The sequence below is a fragment of the Arvicanthis niloticus genome, chromosome 1 (assembly GCF_011762505.2).
Source record: "Arvicanthis niloticus isolate mArvNil1 chromosome 1, mArvNil1.pat.X, whole genome shotgun sequence".
Lineage (NCBI taxonomy): Eukaryota > Metazoa > Chordata > Mammalia > Rodentia > Muridae > Arvicanthis > Arvicanthis niloticus.
In genome coordinates this window covers 88,870,661-88,889,406 of record NC_047658.1, presented here as the reverse complement: position 1 = coordinate 88,889,406, position 18,746 = coordinate 88,870,661, and the positions used below count along the sequence as shown (strand labels likewise).

At 44.4% G+C, this 18,746-nt stretch overlaps 1 protein-coding gene across 1 annotated transcript in view; it reads right to left on the bottom strand.

Annotated features, from left to right (window-relative positions):
- Positions 1-10,261: 10,261 nt before the first annotated feature.
- Positions 10,262-18,746, bottom strand: part of Hs3st2 (heparan sulfate-glucosamine 3-sulfotransferase 2) — a 103,724-nt gene continuing 95,239 nt past the window's right edge. Inside the window, exon 2 of the mRNA XM_034512033.2 lies at positions 10,262-11,609. Within this exon, the coding sequence (XP_034367924.1) occupies positions 10,991-11,609 (619 nt within the window). The 3' untranslated portion in view covers positions 10,262-10,990. The remainder of the gene's footprint in view (positions 11,610-18,746) is intronic.

Below are 18,746 nucleotides of genomic sequence, written 5' to 3'. Positions count from 1 at the left end.
ACCAAGATTGGATTTTATGCCCACCATTCCCTGTCCTTGACCAGTCATGGACCCCTGTTGTTGACCATCATCTACCACAAAAAGGAGCTGGTGGGTCCACCGTGCTCTGGTGCATGGCTACAGCACAGGTAGGACTTGATGAGAGAGGAAAAAAGACACAAAGTCATCTGGTGGGTAGGGAAGGGGGATGTGGAGGGTGTTGGGAGAGGGGAAAATACATTGTACAAATGTCTCAGTATACTAATAAACACATGCAGAGAATCTGATGTTAAAGATTATGGCAAATTTAATGACTGTCTTTTTATAATGCATGAGAAGAGGAAAAGCATCATTTTACATCCGTGTGTTTATCCATATGGTGTGACTTTTAAATAGACCTTAGTTTCTTAAACAAGTCAGACAGGACACAGAGATAGCTTACTGTGCCTTCTAATTTCCTAAACGTTTGTTTTAGGAAGAGACAAGGGAGAGTGTCGTTTTCATAGATCAAAACAGTAAGGTATTGGAAATTTCATGACATTCGATATTTTAAACTCTGGTTGGCAAAAGATATTAAAAATATGGCAAATCACCTAGAGGATGGACCAGAATCCTAGCATTGCTTTCCAAGCTCAGAATCTTCTCCCCTCTCCCCCCTCTGTGTGTGTGTGTGCATGCACATGTGCATGATTTGAAGGTCAGAGGACAACTTTCAGGAGTTGGTCTTCTATTTTCACTGCTGAGTCCTGGGGATCAAGTTTGGCCGCAAACCCCTTGACCTTCTGAGCCATCTCACCAGCCCAGTGCTGAGTTTTTAAATATCTGAGAACTATTCTTGGAGACTTGCTCTGTCATCAGATTTGTAGACACTGTCCTCTCCATAGAAAGATCTATCTATCCATCTTGTATACTGTGGATTCACTGATGTTTTGCTTACACGTATGTCTGTATGAGGGAGTTGAATTCCTTGGAACTGGAGTTATAGACAACTTGTGAGCTGCCATGTGGGTGCTGGGACTTGAACTCTAGTCCTGTTAAAGAACAGCCAGTGAGTGCTCTTAACCACAGAGCCATCTCTCTAGTTCCAGAATCTTTGGTTATTAATTGCCCATTTTTTATTAGGCTCCTTTTCACATGAAGTCACTAGTGACATCAGTGGCATATCATTTGCTCACAGCTAATCTAATACCATAATCTGTGACTTAGGCTCAAGGATGGAAAAGACAGTCTAACTTTCCCCCCTCTACCAATCCAGACTGCCGCTAATTAGTAGTTGTTATACCATACCATCTGGACATCCAACAGAAGCATCTAATTTAGATTCTCATTATTGTATATGGGGAGGGCTAACAGGCGGATTATCCCAGTTCCTCTAAAAAGGAACATTATTTCAGTGAGTGTCTCACACAGGAAGATCTCTCAGGAAACTAGTTCTCTGTCCTTTGAACTCACATCTTGAAATCATCTGAGATGTGCTTCCCATAAGCTTTCCTCTTTGCCTTAAGTATTCAGAAACTTCTGGTGTGGTGGCTTGAGCCTTAAATCCTAGCACTTGGGAGGCAGATGAAGGTGGATTGCTATGACTTTGAGGCCAGCCTGGTCTACAGAGAAAGTTCTGGGACAACCAAGGCTTCATAGGGAAACCTTGTCTTAAAAACAAACACCAAAGACAACCAAAACAAAAAAGTATTCAAAAACTCAAAGCTATGCCTGAACTCAATTACAGGAGTTTCTCTACAGTGTTTCTTGACACAATTTAGTGTGCTCCTCCTGCTTCACCCACTGCCGCCGTTGTGCCTCCTCCTGCTCCTCCTCTTCTTCAAGACAAACTCTTGCTAAGCTTCCCAAATGGCCTAGAACCTATGATCCTCCTGTCTCAGCCTCCTGAGTGCTGGAAGTATATATATGTGTACCCTGACTTTCAGATTTTACCCTTTTAATTACAAAACATTTCATTTGGAGTTTTGTGTTGACCCCCAGATTAGCAGCTCTACTGCCCAAATGTCAGTTTGGATTCGGTACAAGACTTAGTTGCCTCCAATCCTGTGCTTGCCCTTGCTGTCACAGATGACCCTGTGCTTGTCCTTGCCCTCACAGATGACCCCGTTCTAGTTCTTGCTATCATAGATGGCCCCATGCTTGCTTTTGCCATCACAAATGACCCTGTTCTTGTCTTTGCTATCACAGATGGCTCTGTACTTGCCCTTGCCATCACAGATGGACCTATCCTTGTCCTTACCTTTACAGATGACCCTGTGCTTGTCCTTGCCATCACAGATGACCTTGTGCTTGTCCTTGCCATCACAGATGACCCTGTGCTTGTCCTTGCCATCACAGAAGACACTGTTCTTGTCCTATTGGCTATTACAGATGACCCTGTGCTTGTTCTTCTTATCACAGATATCCCTGAGCTTGTCCTTGTCATCATAGATGAAGTGCCAGGCTCTGTGTCTGATGTCTTATTCTTGTCACCACTTCTCAAATATGTCAGAGAAGATTGGATGAGTCCTGTTTATATTATAGTGTGTATCCATTCTCTAGCCTAGGGTCTAACAAGCTTTGTTGATGGCAACTTCTTAGAAGATAATTTGAATGTTAACATTGTAGTACACATCCTTTCCTCATAAAGACAAGGGATTTAGAGTTAGAAGTTGTTGATTTGAGTCCTCACTGTGGAACCTGGGTCACATTATGTAAATCTCTTGCCTTCAATTTCTTTCCTCTATAGAACCAGGAATAATGATTGTAGTTATTACAAAGTGAAAATTATATGAAATTATGTGAAAGGACCTTATTCTCTTTAACCAGAAAACCTCACATCTCATTATTCAAAGACATGGCTGAACTCCTAAAAATACCTCTGTGTCCTGAATTCTTCACTTCTGCTATTTTCTTGGAAGCATCATCATATTGTCCAGCATCCCTGTGCTGTACCACAGTCTAAGGACTCTGAACATAGAGAACCTCTCCAAGGGTTCTCAGGACTCAGTGGCAGAAGAGGCTCATACAGCACTGGCAGAAACCTAGAACTGAGCTCTATTAGGACAGGGGTCATTTGTGTTTGGTGGGCTGCAAAACCCTAGCTGGTCTTTGATATAGCCAAACGGCCAGCTGTATGTGGTCAAGGGATGAGCTACACCCTCCTCTCTAGGTCTAAAAAGAAACAGAACCCCTCCCTAGGCACATGAAGGCTAGCAAGCCCATCAATATCGGATAAGATGGTACTGTCAGCCAAGCTCCACACCGAGGTGTTCTGGGGCAGACCATGCCTGTAAGTGAGTCATGATCCAATTAGCCAGGTGACATTAATCATGTCAGAGAGGCATCAGCCTGATACATGTCAGTCATGTAGATTCATCTCAAGGCCCCCGAGACACGTGGAAACAAAATAAATGTCAGACACATACAAGCATGGATTTTTGTTAAATGTATTGAGTGAGGAGAGGGACACAAACTATGTGGCCCAGTATCAAGTGGGAAGGGGGCTGATCTAAGAATAAAGGAGTTTCTAAAAGTCCTTTTGTTCCCTTCTGCTTTTCTCTCCCGGCTTTCCTTCACAGTGTAGTCTCATCTTCTGCAGCCTAGCAAAAGTAATACATGTCTGTGTGTATCTTGGGGAAGTGGATTTCAAATGATAGGAGTCGAACAAAGTAGACTTGAGAGACTGGCTTCCAAAGTAAAGAGGTTAGAGGACAAAGGGACAGAAGCGGAAAAACCTTAGGGATCCCCACAATCCAACAATTACTCTTCCAGCCCCTGCTTCAATCTGTTCACAATGTGAAAACAAAAGGCCCTGATGGAGTTCTTGGTGAACCACAGAAGTTCAGCTCACAGTTCTGCTGCCAGAAAGCCCAAGGCCAATGGGGTGGCAAGTTCAAGTGCTGTGGCCTTGGATGACATAAAGGGCAAAAGGACAAAGGTGATGGAACTCACTCTCTGAAGCCCTACAACAGGGGTGTGCATGGAGCCCCAACAGCCTCCATTTGCCTCCTAAAGGCTCCCCCTTTTTCTACTTTGCATTGAGGATTAGGCTTCAAAAGGAGTTTTTGAGAGGACAACTAGTCAAACCATGGCTGCAGTGGTCCACCGCTCACCAGCTTTCTGTTCAGTGGGTTGAGCATCTGAAGCAGTAGGTGGCTTTTGTCTAGGCACACTGGAATATAAAGGTAAGTAATACGCGATGTTAGAGACAGTTGGTGAAGCAGCGTGTTCTCCCTGAGAGTCACATACCTGGAGGGGAGGACAAAAGACCTGGGGCTCCTTTTCCCAGTTACTCGGCGGTATGCGTACATTTTATCTGCAAAAATGGAAGATAAAATTGCTGCGCCGTTTAAATCATTTCTCCTTTTCTTTCGCTGACAGAATGGAATTGAACTTTGTTGGATTGAAGCTTTATGAAGAGGTGACTCTGCATCACCAGCTGAGTCGCATCTGACTCAAAGCTGAAAATGCATTTGGTCCAGATCTCAGGGCTCAGGTTAATTTAGGCACCAAGCTCTTGAATACATTATACAACTGGCTGTGGATCTATCCTCTTAGGGGTTTTCTAGCCAGGGAAGCTGGGAGAGGAACAATTAGGCAATGGTGTACCCAAGCTGGCTACTTTTGACATCAAGAAGTTGGTTCTGTGTGACTCTGCCTATCTATACACTCAGCCATGGTGCTATGGTCTCTAGAAACTGATCACAGTGGGAACATTTACACCAGGGAGATTGGCAGATACTACAGTTGATGTCTTCCTTTGTCCTGCCACTTCCTCAGAGATCTGACTTACTAGCTTGGAGAAGAAGGTAAAAAAAAGTTGGTATTGGGGTCCCTTGCTTTCAAAACTCAAGAAAAGAGAGAGAGACAAATTAGAAGTCTCAACTAGCACCATGTGTGGGGAGAATGGGTTGTTTCTAGATTTGTTCTGAAGATTGGTTGGAAAAACGTTGATAAGCAGGAGCAACTTTTCAAACAGTTGGGCTTCCTTGTAACAGAGGCTGTTAACAGCCTTCTCAACACCCATTCCCCCTTCTTCCCAGGCGTCAATATCCTGGGTTGAACTCTGTTCAGAAAAGGATATCATTCCCTGGCTTTCTCTGCAGTCTGAGGAGGCCAAAAGATGTAAATGTAAAAGCCATACTTGTTGGCCCAAATAAAAATTTCTCTTGCTGCAGGGTTCTTGGGATGTCCCACAATGCAGTCCCTGGGTGCTTTGTGTCTCAAACAATGAGTTGAGCAAGATACATGTTACTGGGCAATCAAAATCCCCTATTAAGAGAGACAAATTCTTTCTTCAAGCTACCACTGTCAGCAAAACAACCAGTTAAGAATACTGGTTGGTCGTATGGCACACATCTCCATGTTCCCTGTACAGTAAGTAGCAAAATGCAGTACGAGTTTTATAAGTGCATGTCAAGGCGTTTACACTCATTCTCCCAGCCCCCAGAGATAAAAGCAACATGTTCAGGCTGGGTTTATTCTGAATCAGTTTCAACAGCGCCACTTGATCCTGGCTTGTAAGGGCAAAGTCATTCAAGATATGTGGCAAGAGACAGGGTGAGGAAAATTGCTAAGAGCTTGGTTCATTTAGAGCTGTAGGGCACCATAGCTGACAGGAATCTAGCAGCCATGACAGGCTCTGCTGCCGAGGAGCAAATAAACAAGAACAAACTGAGAACCTACTATGTGCTAAACAAGGCTTTTCTCACCTAATCTCCACAGCAAACCTCTTGCCATGACTACAGTGTATGTCTTGATTTACTGATGATCACATTCTTCCAGAAAAGAAATTATTTGCCCAAAGTCATACAGCTAAGAAAGAAGAGAGTTTGAATTTGAGCTTGGAACCACTGAACTCCAGGAGTGCTGCTTTCTCTAGCCTGTCTCATGCTGCCTTTAGGAAGAGGCAGGGCAAGGGAAGCAAGAACTGACCCATATTCCACCTGACTGGAGAAGCTTGCTCACACGCCACAGTCCCAGAGCCATAGAGAGCAGTGCTCACCCAAAGCTGTGCTCTGTGGAGAAGAGTCTGTGTCTGGGACAGGAAGGTGGCCCTCCATACTTGCTGTCCTCTGATTCTAAAGCAGAATACTTTACATGTTCCCATCTCCCTGCACCTCACAATGTGGCCAAGGGACTGAGTTCTACTGAGGTATAGGTGGAAGGAAGGAATGTTGCTACCCTGTCTGACCCTCAGGAGTACCGTTCACACCATGAGGAGGCTGTGAATAGAAAGCATGCTGGAACTTGAAACAGAAGTAGAAAGGATGCTATAGCCTTCAATAGAAGAAGCAGATTTCTCCTGAACCATCTTTTTGGTCAGTGCACGATAGCTCACCGTTATCTCTCCTCACTTTCAACTCAGCACCAACCACAGAAAGACAAACAGGACACTAGACTGGACTTGAGAGAGCTTATCTGCTTCCCAGTGCCAGCAGCTTCTACTCAGGGTACACCTGCTTCCTTCCTTCCCTAAGCTCATGGGGAACTTTTCCCACTGACTTTGAGGACCCTAATGCAAGGGCCCTTGCTGTAGTGAGCCAAGCTATAAGTCTGTAGACCTGCTTCTTCCTTTGTAGGGTGGTCTTTATTTTTCGTCCTCTTTTTGTGGGGTTGAATGCAGACATGTGTTGAGTAATCTTGAATTATCTTGCAGGTGAGAGGAGTCTGCATCTATGGTATTGATGACCAGCCAGCCACATACTTTGAGATATATCAACCAACAGAGAGGTACACTTCAGTCTTTAAAGTACTGCTTTGGGTTTCTGGTTTCAACAGTCTCTCTCTCTCTCTCTCTCTCTCTCTCTCTCTCTCTCTCTCTCTCTCTCTCTCTCTCTCTCTCTCTCACTCTCTCTCTCTCATCTCCCTGAGGAGGCCTTTTGGTTTCAGATGCAATAGTCAGACTCCATATATTTAAACTGAACTAATTTGGGACTTGTGCAGATTTGCCCCGGGGCAGCCTGAGCGAGAGGAAACAGTTACACTAGATTAAAAATCAGAGCTTGCTGAGTAGACGCATGTACTCTGAATTTCTGTCATTTCGGCTAGGATTTTAAAGATACTTTAGCATCTTTCATTTGCATACAATGATGGATGTGCTAACTACAGTAGTCATACCTATTCATTAAGATGGGGCGGCTGCTTAGCCTGGGCGGTCTGTGGATGCTGGCAATGTAGAAGAATGAAGCATATCTGCACACAACGTTCAAGACTTTTACAAATTCTTAGTGAATTCTCCTAAAGTTGAGATAAACTATCGAATTTTACTGACTTTTTTATCAGAGGCTTCTTTTATGTCCCAGTGAGATTCTGTCTCCCAATGGCTATGGCTTTGGCCAGATTGTGGCTCGGGATACCAGGGCACTAAACACATTTTAGTGGGAAATGCTATAGGGCAATTTATTGTCACCCACATACATTGTCTGTTTGTTCCCCAGTGGCTAAGAATCCAGGTTCCAGGAAGTAATGGCTACTCATTCCTCTGCATCACACTTTCAGATCGACAGGGATAAACTCACAAAGTCATTTCTCAGTAACATGGGCACAGTCATCTGCTGTTGGGAAGATGCTTGGTTCACAAGGCCTTCCCATACGTACAGTTTATGTATGGGACTTTTGTGTCCTTGACCCTGGCAAGTCAGACTGTGCCTTCCAATGACCTATAGGCACTTAGGTCCCACAAGGCAGGATAAGAACTTGGTGTCTCTGCCTTCATTTTGGACCTGGTTCCCTTTCTTTGGGTCACCTGCTCAACTCAGCATGCAGAGATGATAATCACCCAAGGAGTGTCTATCTAGAAACGCTAGATGTCTAGATTATTTTACTCTCCTTCAAGGCCAAAGGCACAAAGATAAGATCCTGAGGCCTTTTACAATGTCTTGAACAGGATCCTCAAGGGCATCCAAAGTCTAATCATTATCTTAAGTCTGCAGTTACTTCTGATTTCAGGAACAGTAGAGCCTTGCACCTACAGAGCACCTCTCAGATGGAGGAAATTACCCATCAATGGAAGGTGTCCTGGAGCAGAGGTGATCATCCCATGGTCACCAGGTTGCTCCTCCCAGTGATAAAGTCTTCTTTGGATCATCCTGTAGAACCAGAACTGGGCAAAAGTATCCAGACCACACCTTGACCAGGGCAGCTTAATTATGGTCTAGCTCTTGCCCCCTGTTGCAATTCTTCCTTTGTTTAAACCTAAAGCTCTAGTCAGTTCCCTAAAGATGGAATTGGGGTCATGTGGTTCCTTTATCTATTCCCCTTCCTAGTGTAAATATGGACCAAAAGTTCTCTCTCAGCTTTTTATCATTACCCACCTTCTTAATTGGTTTGTTGGGACAGGAGGTTGAACTGAACTTGTTGGGACTTTGGCCCTAAAATTCTGTTAACACCTCTATAATGCCCAGCAAAGTCCAAATGCAGAAGCCCTTGGAGGGTCTGTAATGCTTTCTGGCTCCTGGGCTATGGAGCCATGCAGGAAGCAGTTTACTTCTTTGGCACATCATGGCCTTCAGCATCCACCCACATACCTACACATCCATCCATTGCACGTTTGCCATGAGACTACTGTAGATTAGCATGAAAGAGTCTTGATCTTCAAAGGGTTCATGATCTATGAAAGAAACACATTTAAATACCTAACTGTTATCTAGTGTGATAAAAGCCTGTTATTGGCAAACAGAGATAGAAGAATGAGCAGCTGTCAGCAGAGGGAGGTGACCTTACAAATACCAAGCAAGCACACTTGAATGAAGTCTTACTGGGATCCTGATTTTCGAAAGAGACAGAGATGTGGGGGAGGAAGAAGAGCAAGCATCCCACAGCAAAGGAAAGGGCATGGACCAGTGTGGAGACTAGAAAAGGGCACAGGAAGGCATGTGATTCTGGAGTGTTGGAGAAGATGAGAAAGAAGCAGGAGGTGAGCCAGATGATGGGAGTTGGGATCATCTCAAGTGTCATGTTGGATGGATTTTACACCATCCTTAGAGTCTGGGACACTCAAGGCAAGACTGGGAAATACCCACATGGGCCAAGCAGATTATGCACATCAAGGAAGGGAGCTGGGAAGCTCAGGTGTGCAGGGCCATATCCAAAAGTGGTGGTCAATTCTCAAGTCAGAGTATAGGCTTTGTGTAGCAAAGTCTCTCTCTCTCTCTCTCTCTCTCTCTCTCTCTCTCTCTCTCTCTCTCTCTCTTAAAAAAAAGTTGAAACCCTACAGTATTTTGAGGCAAATACTTTCAGTTTGTATAACCACTGACAGCTATTTCAAAGCTTTATGCTGGCCAAGCAAAAAAAATATATCTGATGCTCCCTCAGTCCTTGGGCCTTCAGTTTGGTATTTTAAGTTGAAAGTATCTAAGCAGAGATATTATCCAACCAAAATCATGTTTCAGAGAAGAAGCTGGGCCTGTAGTGCATCCCAGATACTTAGGAAGCTGAGACTGGAGGACCCTAAGCTCAAGGCCAGGCAATTTAGTAAGACCCTGCTCAAACTTAAATATAGGGCAAGGGAGATGGCAGAATCAGTAAAGCTTTCCAAGTAAGCTTGAGAACCTGCGTTTGGTCCCCAGCACCCAAGGTAAAAGCCAGACATAGTATTGTGTGTTTGCAATCCTTGCACTGGAGAAATGGACACAGGCAGATCCCTTGGGCTTTCCAGATAGCCAGCTAAGCCTAATTGGCAAGCTCCAGGCCAGTAAGAGCCTCTGCCTCAAAACAAAACAACAATAAAACCACAACAACAATTCAAAAAAAAAAAAAAAAAAAAAAAGCAAGTGGACAATCTAACGGAGAAACAATATCCTAATTGGTAAGCCTGAGGTTAGTGAGAGACTGTCTCAAAAGGCAGCGTGGATGGCCTGTTTGATGATACATACCTGAGACTGACCTTTGTCCTCCATGCACATGTACACACATGTGCATCCACACAAACAATGCACACTATCCTCCATGTGTGTACACAACACACTAACACAGTAAGAAAATAAATGCAAAAATGATGAGACTATACCTTAGTTTTAGAACACTTGCCTTGCATGCACAGGTCTGGATTTAATGCCTAGTTGCCAAAGATGAAGAAATAACAATAAACACATTCCTTACAGATCTCTGTGTAATCTTTCTGTACCAGTTTCTTACAGCCAGAATCCACCATCCCCCATCTAGATCCTGGCTTCTCCCGACACTGTCTTCACACCCACACCCACTTCCAGCTGTCCTCCCAAGTCCACATCCCTGACTACGTCTTACACTGGGATTTACTGATGAATTGAAAGCCTGGCTTAGACAGAAACACTCAGTGTTAAGGACACGAGAGAGCCATATTTATTTCACATGGACAAGCATGATCCCGTGCATGCCGAACATGAAAGCTCGCATAAAGAAAGTACCCGTAACAGCAGAATTATGTGCTTTTGTCCACAGGGAGCAGGGAGAGTCACAGAGTGCTTTTCAAAGACATATTATCTTTCAAGCACACTGGAGACCACAGGCTTTGAAGTCACTGGCTTATTTCATCATCACAGAGTCCGTCTCCTGGAGTGGCCAGAGAGGGGTTTTGGGCTCTGCACATTGTTGATGAACTGCTATGTTCTGATGAGGATGGAGGGCGTTGCCCCATCCCACCACTCAGGGCTGCAGGGAAAAATTAAGCTCAGAGGGAAGGTACATGCCACTTGAAATTAAGCCCACCACGGAGTGCACAGTGTTGGGATAGACCGGTGTTCTCACACAGCAGAACTGTCTCCACTCCCCAACATCGGGAGATCCACTCTTCTTACAGTAATTCCCCAAGACTTCTCATGGGCAAGTGGGAGTAGATTCTAGAACTGGATGGATATGCTAGAAGCAGACAGAATTTTCCTGGACAGAGCAGGAACCACTAGTCTCTTGGTTTTTACTCAGTTTTCTGGTTTCAAGATGATCTACCATGGCGTTCAAGATGGGAGGAGGGGCTGGAGATGGGGTCAGGTTCTCTGGGTGCATAAACCTCGCGAAAGAGATAAGAGTAGAGCCCTTGTGCCTTGGAGACTCACTCCCATCGGAAGTCCTGCCCAACAGTTTCATAAAATTTAATATTATAAGGTCTATAAAATTCCCGGAGCTGGTCTATAACTTCAGGGTCGATCTGTACATGAGTTCTCCCTTTTGATTTGCCCAGGCATCGAGGCAGGAGGGTTGACTCTGGTTTTTTCAAGCAAGGGAATCCTTTGGTCTTGTTGAAGTAGAAGTGCTTGTCTGTGATGAATCTCTTGATGCCCAGGAAGTCCTGAATGCGCCCCATCTCGCCAGCTGGGTCGGTGATGAGCCGCTCGCCGCTGACGAAGTGGATCTGGGCAAGTGGGAAGTACCGCAGCCAGCTCTCCAGGTGCAGCGCGTACATGCCGATGCGGATGGCATTCCAAGACACGTCCACCAGGCCCAGGCTGCGGTTGCGGAAGGACAGGCCCTCGAAGGTAGGGATGTCCGGTTTCTTGGAAAGCGTCTGTGTGTAGTCCGAGATGGCTCTGGTCACCGGGTTTCGCACCACCACTATCAGCTTGGTGTCTCGGGACATGTTGAAGATCCGCCGAGGGGCTTCTTGAGTGACGAAATAGCTGGGTGTCTTCTCCAGTGTGATCTGGGTCTCCAAGGTCCTCGGCATCAGGCTCCTGGGGAGGGGGGAGGCAGAAGCAACACATCATCAGAGGGTGTGTCTGGTTTGGGGATGCTGCTGTTAGCTTCCTCCCCTTGGGGATATATATATATATATATGTATATGTATATGTATATGTATAGATATGTATAGATATACATGGGTATATATATATATATGCATATATGTAGTACTTAAAAAAATTAAAGACAGAAACAAATTAAATATCTGTCGCTGTGGGTTAAAAACAAATTGTTTAACCAATAGGTCTATAAGTATTAAAATGTAACGAACAATTTCTGACATACAGTGAGCCTCCATATCCATGAGTTCTACAGCCAGAGATTTGGCTGATTGTGGATCGGAAATATTTGGGGAGGTCAGGCAAGTGTGTTAGCCTGAGTTTGGATACCCAGAATTCATGTAAAAATGAGTATCTCTGTGTATGTGTAAATACCAACACTCCTATGCAAGATGCACAGACATAGGCAGTCTGTGGAGGCTTACTGGCCAGCTAGCTTGGTATATGCAGCAGAGAAACAAAAAGACCCCCCTGCCTCAAATGAGGTGGAAAGATAAGGAATGATACCTGAGGCTGCCCTCTGATCTCTATACATGGCATGCTACACACACACACACACACACACACACACACACACACACTTTAGAAAAATGCATATGTGCTAAATACATATAAATGTTTCTTTGTATACAGTATCAACACTGTATTATGTACTATAAACCAGCCACCTAAAGATGACTTAAAGGTCACACGAGAATAGGAAACAACACGGATACCATTCCGTTTTCTGTTAGAGTCTCCAACATCCACAGAGTTTGGAATTGTGGGGACTTACCCCAAGGATGACCCTATGCTTTGTAATGAAGAAAAGCCATACGGCATCTTACCTCAGGAGGGAGACTCAGGACTAGGGTGATTGCAGTTAGTGCTGGGAGAGGGATCTGTATGTGGGAGGGGAGAGCTAGGCAATCGGGGATAAATGAGAATTACATTTGATTGTATAATCTTTTACACTGCTTGAAATTTTTAATGTGTTTATTATGTATTCAAAAATACAAAGTAAGCTGTGGAGTATTATCCTGGCCCAAAATATTTCTTCAAATATATTAAAATCTTTTTTTTTTTTTTTTTTTTGAGGAGCAAAAGGCTTGTTTTTGCAAGAATAGCAACAGTTATAGAAATGAGTTCCGATGTCTTCTATAGAAAAAAAAAATCTGAATTACATCCTTTGTGTATGGCTGCACGAAGCACAGGCCTCTCCAGTCAGAGACAGGCAATGCAACCCTCTTTCCCTTGGAGTTTTTTTTTTTTTTTTTTTTTTTTTTTTTTTTTTTTTTTTTTTTTTTTTCTGACTCTGCTTGGGACTTCAAAGGATGAAGGTAGCTACTCTGCACTGTTCCTTCCAGATATCTTTCGCCAGTCTGGATGGAGAACACCTGGGATTCCCAGTTACTGCTTTTATTCTGAAGGTCGTGTTTTGTCTTCATACCAGTATCCAGTATTTCTTGTTGCTGGCAGCATGCTGTGTACATTACATGAGGATATAACTTTTCTTTCTGCCTTTCTGGTTCTTTCTTTATTAGTTTGTTTCATTTTTTCTCTCACATCTTTATTTAAATAAAGATATCTAGGGCTTTATTCTAAACCAATTAACTAAAAATATTTTAGGCTATTTTGTCTTGAAGCTTATTTTTAAGGTTCACAGGGAATCAGACGAGGCTGACAAGGAAGCAGAGTTAAGACAAACGGTTCCCCCAAGCCTACGACCCTCCATCAGTACATGTTATCATTCCCCAAAGCATCCTCACACTTCTCTGGGACACAGACTCACGGTTCCCAGCCTTCTCCCTACCTCCTGTCACCTCCACCTGTCTACACAGCTTTCCAGCATCTACTCTGTCTCCGGTTTTTCTTTTCTTTCCTCTAGAAATGCTTATACTCGTGAATCCAACCCTTGGGGCCTTGTCATTGAAGCTGTCATGACTAAAATGTTTCACCCTGAAACTCATTCTAGGGCCAGCCATGTTCACACAGAATCTGTGAATGTGACTTTGTTGGGGACAGAGTCCATGCAGATGTAAAGGTGACGTCCCACATCCGGGATGTGTGGAACTCAAATCCATGGCAGTAACCTTAGACACACAGGGAAGAAGGTGGGCGGAGACAGTAATGTAGTGAACATGAAGGCCCAGAACAACACGGCTGTCACCAGAAGCTACAAGACTGGCACAGAGCAGTGTTTCTTCACAGTATGTGTAGGAGAACAACTCTGCTAGCAATCTCACCTCTGAAAGTGTGGGAAGAATCACCTTCTCCCGTTTTAATGGTTTTTCTGGTCATTCGTTACGGCAGCCACAGGAAATGACAGGTTACGTCCTGGTGTCCTTTCACCTTTAGCACAGTTCCAGACTCATACCTGTCCTCAAGTTTACCTATGAGTCTCTTGGTTTCACTTTCTTCCAGTGTTTTGGATCTAGTGGACAATAATCTCAGTACCATCCTCGTGTGCCACCTGGTCTCTCGGTCTCTAACAATGCAGTATTCCAGATGTTTACTCTTTCCAATTCTGCACCCAAGCTTCTAGCCAGTAGACAGGATTGTTGAGTCTTCAGACAGTATCAGTTTCAGCTGTGGTTGAGTCTTCAGCCTTATGTTACCTGGTCTTTACAGCACCCCCATATCTGGTGGTTCAAATTCTCACTGTAAGTTCCCAACCCTTCTTCTCTTACCCACTTTTAATATGAAGCTAGTCTTCTCCACATAGGGAAGGTAGAAGGTCCCCTATCCCAATTCCTTCAGTTTCTTTCTATTTAATCTTGAAAATGACCTTTATCTGAACCTGCCCCCAGGTCCTCTTGCTAGCTTCAGAGAACAAGGTATACTGTGTACGTGCTCCACCTGTGAGAACAAGGTGTGCTGGGCTCATGGTCCATCTGTGAGAGCAAGGTCTTCTTGGCTCATGGTCCATCTGTGAGAGCAAGGTGTGCTGGGCTTGTGGTCCACCTGGCTCAGCTCACTTCAGTATTCTCTGAATTTCCATTGTAGACTCCACATTCCCTGCACAGGAGTGCTGATGCAGCTGATATTTTTGTTTCAAAACCCAAGGTCTGTGTCAAATTGCTTAGGCTGAAAGTTTTATTAGGGCTATTAGTATGGAATGGGCAAAAGTTTAAACTGTGGGATATCAAAGCCAGGTATGGCAGCATGTCTGCTATCCCAGACCTTGGACGGCAGAGCCAAGAGGATTATGACTTTGAGGGTACCCTGGGAAACCCCCACCCTGTCTCAAAAAAGGATTAGAACAAGTCCAAATGTATTTCGGTAGAATTCCTTGGCTGGAATTTCTTAGATATAACCTTGTATACATTATAATTAGACAATTAGGGGTTTATGATGAGAGTAGACATAATGCACATATAGGGCAGGACACTTAAACCTCCTCTAAAGGTTTTTCAAACTCCATGGGCATTATTGATGCAAAGGTCTTCACCGGCATAAAGACTTGGTGTTTGACTGGCCGTTAAAAATGTTTCTTTGCAATATCCTACGGTGCGATAAGGAATATCTGAGAGGAAAACAGTGGAGGCAGCATCTCCCAAGCTTTAGTAGGCCAGCTGTGAACTTATGCCCTCAGCATCCACTAACATCTCCCGTTTTACTAGTTTGGAAAATTCCAATAAATTTTGGTGACCTCCAGAGTATCATAGTATTCCCCAATTGGACACTAAGTTTCTACCATTCTAATTCCTAATGGGCATATCAGTTGCATGACCAGAGCTAAAATAAAGGAACCAGGTTATGGGCTGGAGAGGTGGCTCAGTGGGCATCAGTACTTGTTGTGAAAACATGAGAATTCAAATTTGGATTCTGATACCCACAAAAATAGCCAGGTGTGCTGAGCATGTGTGGAACCCCAGTACTGAGACAGGAGGATTGCTGGAACTTGCTGGCTACCACCCTAGCTCCAGGTGCAGTGAGAGACCCTATCTTAAGGGAATGAGGGGTAGACGGTGTGATAGAGCAGGACACCCAAGGTCCTCCCCTAGCTTTGGCACACGCACATATGAACACACACACACACACACACACACACACACACACACACACTGGAACCAGAGTATAAGTACATTCACAGGAGTCTTGCTGAAAGTTGAAGGGCTCCCAAGCCCAGCAACCTTTCTTTATTTCTCCAAAGAGCACTCTTGATTAACTCACATCTCTCTAGATCATTGGGACAAAGCACTAGAGCCTGTGATGGTCCTGTGTGGAGAGGCAGAATATCCGTGCTCTCTGCACACAGGTGGGAACACAAGGCTGCACCTTGAGGTCTGCCTTTTCTCCTTATGTCACAGATGGAATTTTGCTTTACAGCTGCCAGCAAACCGCTGAATGCTTCTCCCACAGAGTATGCCTCTGAAGTCTCTGTCTCTCTTCTTTTCCATATAGTACTAAATAAATAAATAAATAAATAAATAAATAAATAAATAAATAATACCAGGAGAGTATTCCTACACTTGCTGTTTGGACTTGCCCTCTGTCTTTGTTTTAACTTGTTCAGCCAGGATTTCTCTCTATAGCCAGTCACAGCCTGAATTTCCCTTCGTGGAGCTGCCATACTCCTGCTTTGGACAGAGTCATGGTGAGTTGAAGAGTGGGTGTGTGATGGAAGTCAGGCAAATGAAGGTCTGTCTAGTGTCCTAAGACTGAAAATGTGTTATAAGGACTCAAGATGGAGAGCTACCAACCAGACATGGGGTCCTGGAGGAGGCTCCTGAAGTGTGTGTTAGCAGCTTGTCATGGATCTTACCATTTCTGAGGTGTGATTCTTGATTTCCTTTGGGGTTTGTGAGTTACACACACCCTGCCAATAAATGACTGCCTCTTAAGTGACAGGTAGCTCCTGTTGCTTGTGGCCCTCACTTTTGCAATCCGGCCTCTTCTTCCTTTCTGTTGAAGCTACTTCTCTCTTCTCATGATAAACCCCATGAGGGTGGGCCAGGGTGCAGCACTGTATGAATGCTCCAGCAGAGTCTGCCCACAAAGCATGGCACGTGTCCCTACATCTTTACCAATATGTATTTAAGAGTCATCTATTTATTTGTTTGTTTATATATGTGTGTATATGTATATGTACATTGCATGTGTGTGTGTGTGTGAAGGAGAGAGGGAGAGGGAGAGAGAGAGAGAGAGAGAGAGAGAGAGAGAGAGAGAGAGAGAGAGAGAGACTGGGTGGTCTTTCTGCATGTATGTCTGTGTATCATTTTTTATAGTGCCCATGGAGTCCAGAAGAGAGCATTGGATCCTCTAGAACTGGAATTATAGATGGTTATGAACCCCTGTATGGGTGCTGGTTGAACCTGGGTCCTCTGGGAAAGCAGCTGATGCTCTTAACTGCTGAGCTATTTCTCCAGCCCCCTGTATATATTTGAAATTTAATGGAATCAACAAGCCCTCGAATACAGGTATGCTCTGAGTTCCTCAGTGTCTCTCAAATTCCTGACTTCTCCAGTCTACTTCGGACCTTCCCAATAGTCTGCAAAATCATCCTGAATGATCTACTTCCTCCCCAGCCTTTAGTCAGCACCCAGGGGGTGATTCATAAGTTGGTAATGGAAGCTGTTAACTTCAGTTTCTCTGTGTTCTAAACTGCCAGTGTCCGACTGTCTGTGGACCAAACACTTCAACTCCCCATTTTCCTTCTCAAATTGTGATTGCTGTACAGAAAAACAAAACAACAACAACAAAAATGTCTGTCTTTTCTCCTTGGAACACTTGCCTTCCTAACCTTCCCCAGTCTCTGTCCTCCTCGCCTAGTTACAGGGCGCTCCTGCTGTAGCCTCCTCTCTGATGTGCATGCTTCTACCGGCTTCAGTCCATTCTGCCACCAGGGAAACTCTCTAAAGCCAATCCAATCAACGCAAGCCTCAGTGGCTCCTTAGAATAAAGCTGGTATTCCGTGGAATATAAATTCCCTGCCTACCTCTCTAGAATTAATCCCCATCACTCCTGGTAACCTGATGGTCCTACCACACAGAACATAAAGCCCGTTCTCCAAACCCAAGTGTTTTTTCATATGTTTTTCCTTTGCCGAATTGATTTTTTTGTGGGTCTCTGTGCATCCGTGTATTCACACACTTGCATGCAGAGGCCAGGGGTCAACCTCAGGTGTCATTCTTCATGCATTGGGGTCCACTTTGGTCTTTTGAAACCAGGTCTTTTATTGGAGTTTGCAGATTCAGTTAGACTGGTGGCCTTTGCAAGCCCCAGGGATCCACCCACCTCAGCCTCCCATATGGAGATTACATGAATGCTCACAGTGTTCAACTTTCTATGTCGGACTCCTCCAAGCACCTCGCTGGCCGAGCTGTCTTTACACTCGTGGGTATTTTAACTTCTCAAGTCTTCACACTGGCTTTTCTTTCCTCACTTGCTCTGATGAATGCTTCCCCCTCTTTACAAACCCAAACTGAAGTCATACATCCCAGGCCCTTCCTTGTTGTCTCCTGATGTTTTATATTTATCACCACCATCCTACCTTTTAGTAATTATCCTTTATGTCTCTTTTTATTACTGAAGATTATTAGTTATTTGGAGATGTCTCTTACTCATCTTTGCCACCAGCATATAACCTGGCCCACCATCACTGCTCAGTGAGTGGATCCAAGATTCAATCTCAGAAACCAGCCTGTTGGGAAGTAGCCCAGATCAGCCAGCATTCTGTTGCTGTAACAACAACATAATGTCCCGCACAATCAACTTATAAGGAAACATGTTTATTTTGGCTCACAGCGGTGGATGATCCAATCTGTGGTTAATGGCCTCCATTTCTTGGTGTCTACATGTCTTGGGGGCATGTAGGAGAACATGTGGTTGAGGAAGGTATCTACTTCACAGGAAGGAAGCACAAAAGGAGCTGGCTCTAATACCCTTTTCGAGAGCACACTCCAATGAGCAAAGGACCTCCCACTAGGCCCTGCTTCTGAAAGGCTCCAGCAGCTCCCAGTAGCACCATGGGCTGGGGACTAAGTTGTTAACATTTTGGCATTTGGAGGACATGTTTGTAAATAGTGTATCTTGGGAGTCTTCAACTATCAGCTTGTTTCTAAGCTTAGTATTTAGCATTCTGGCAGA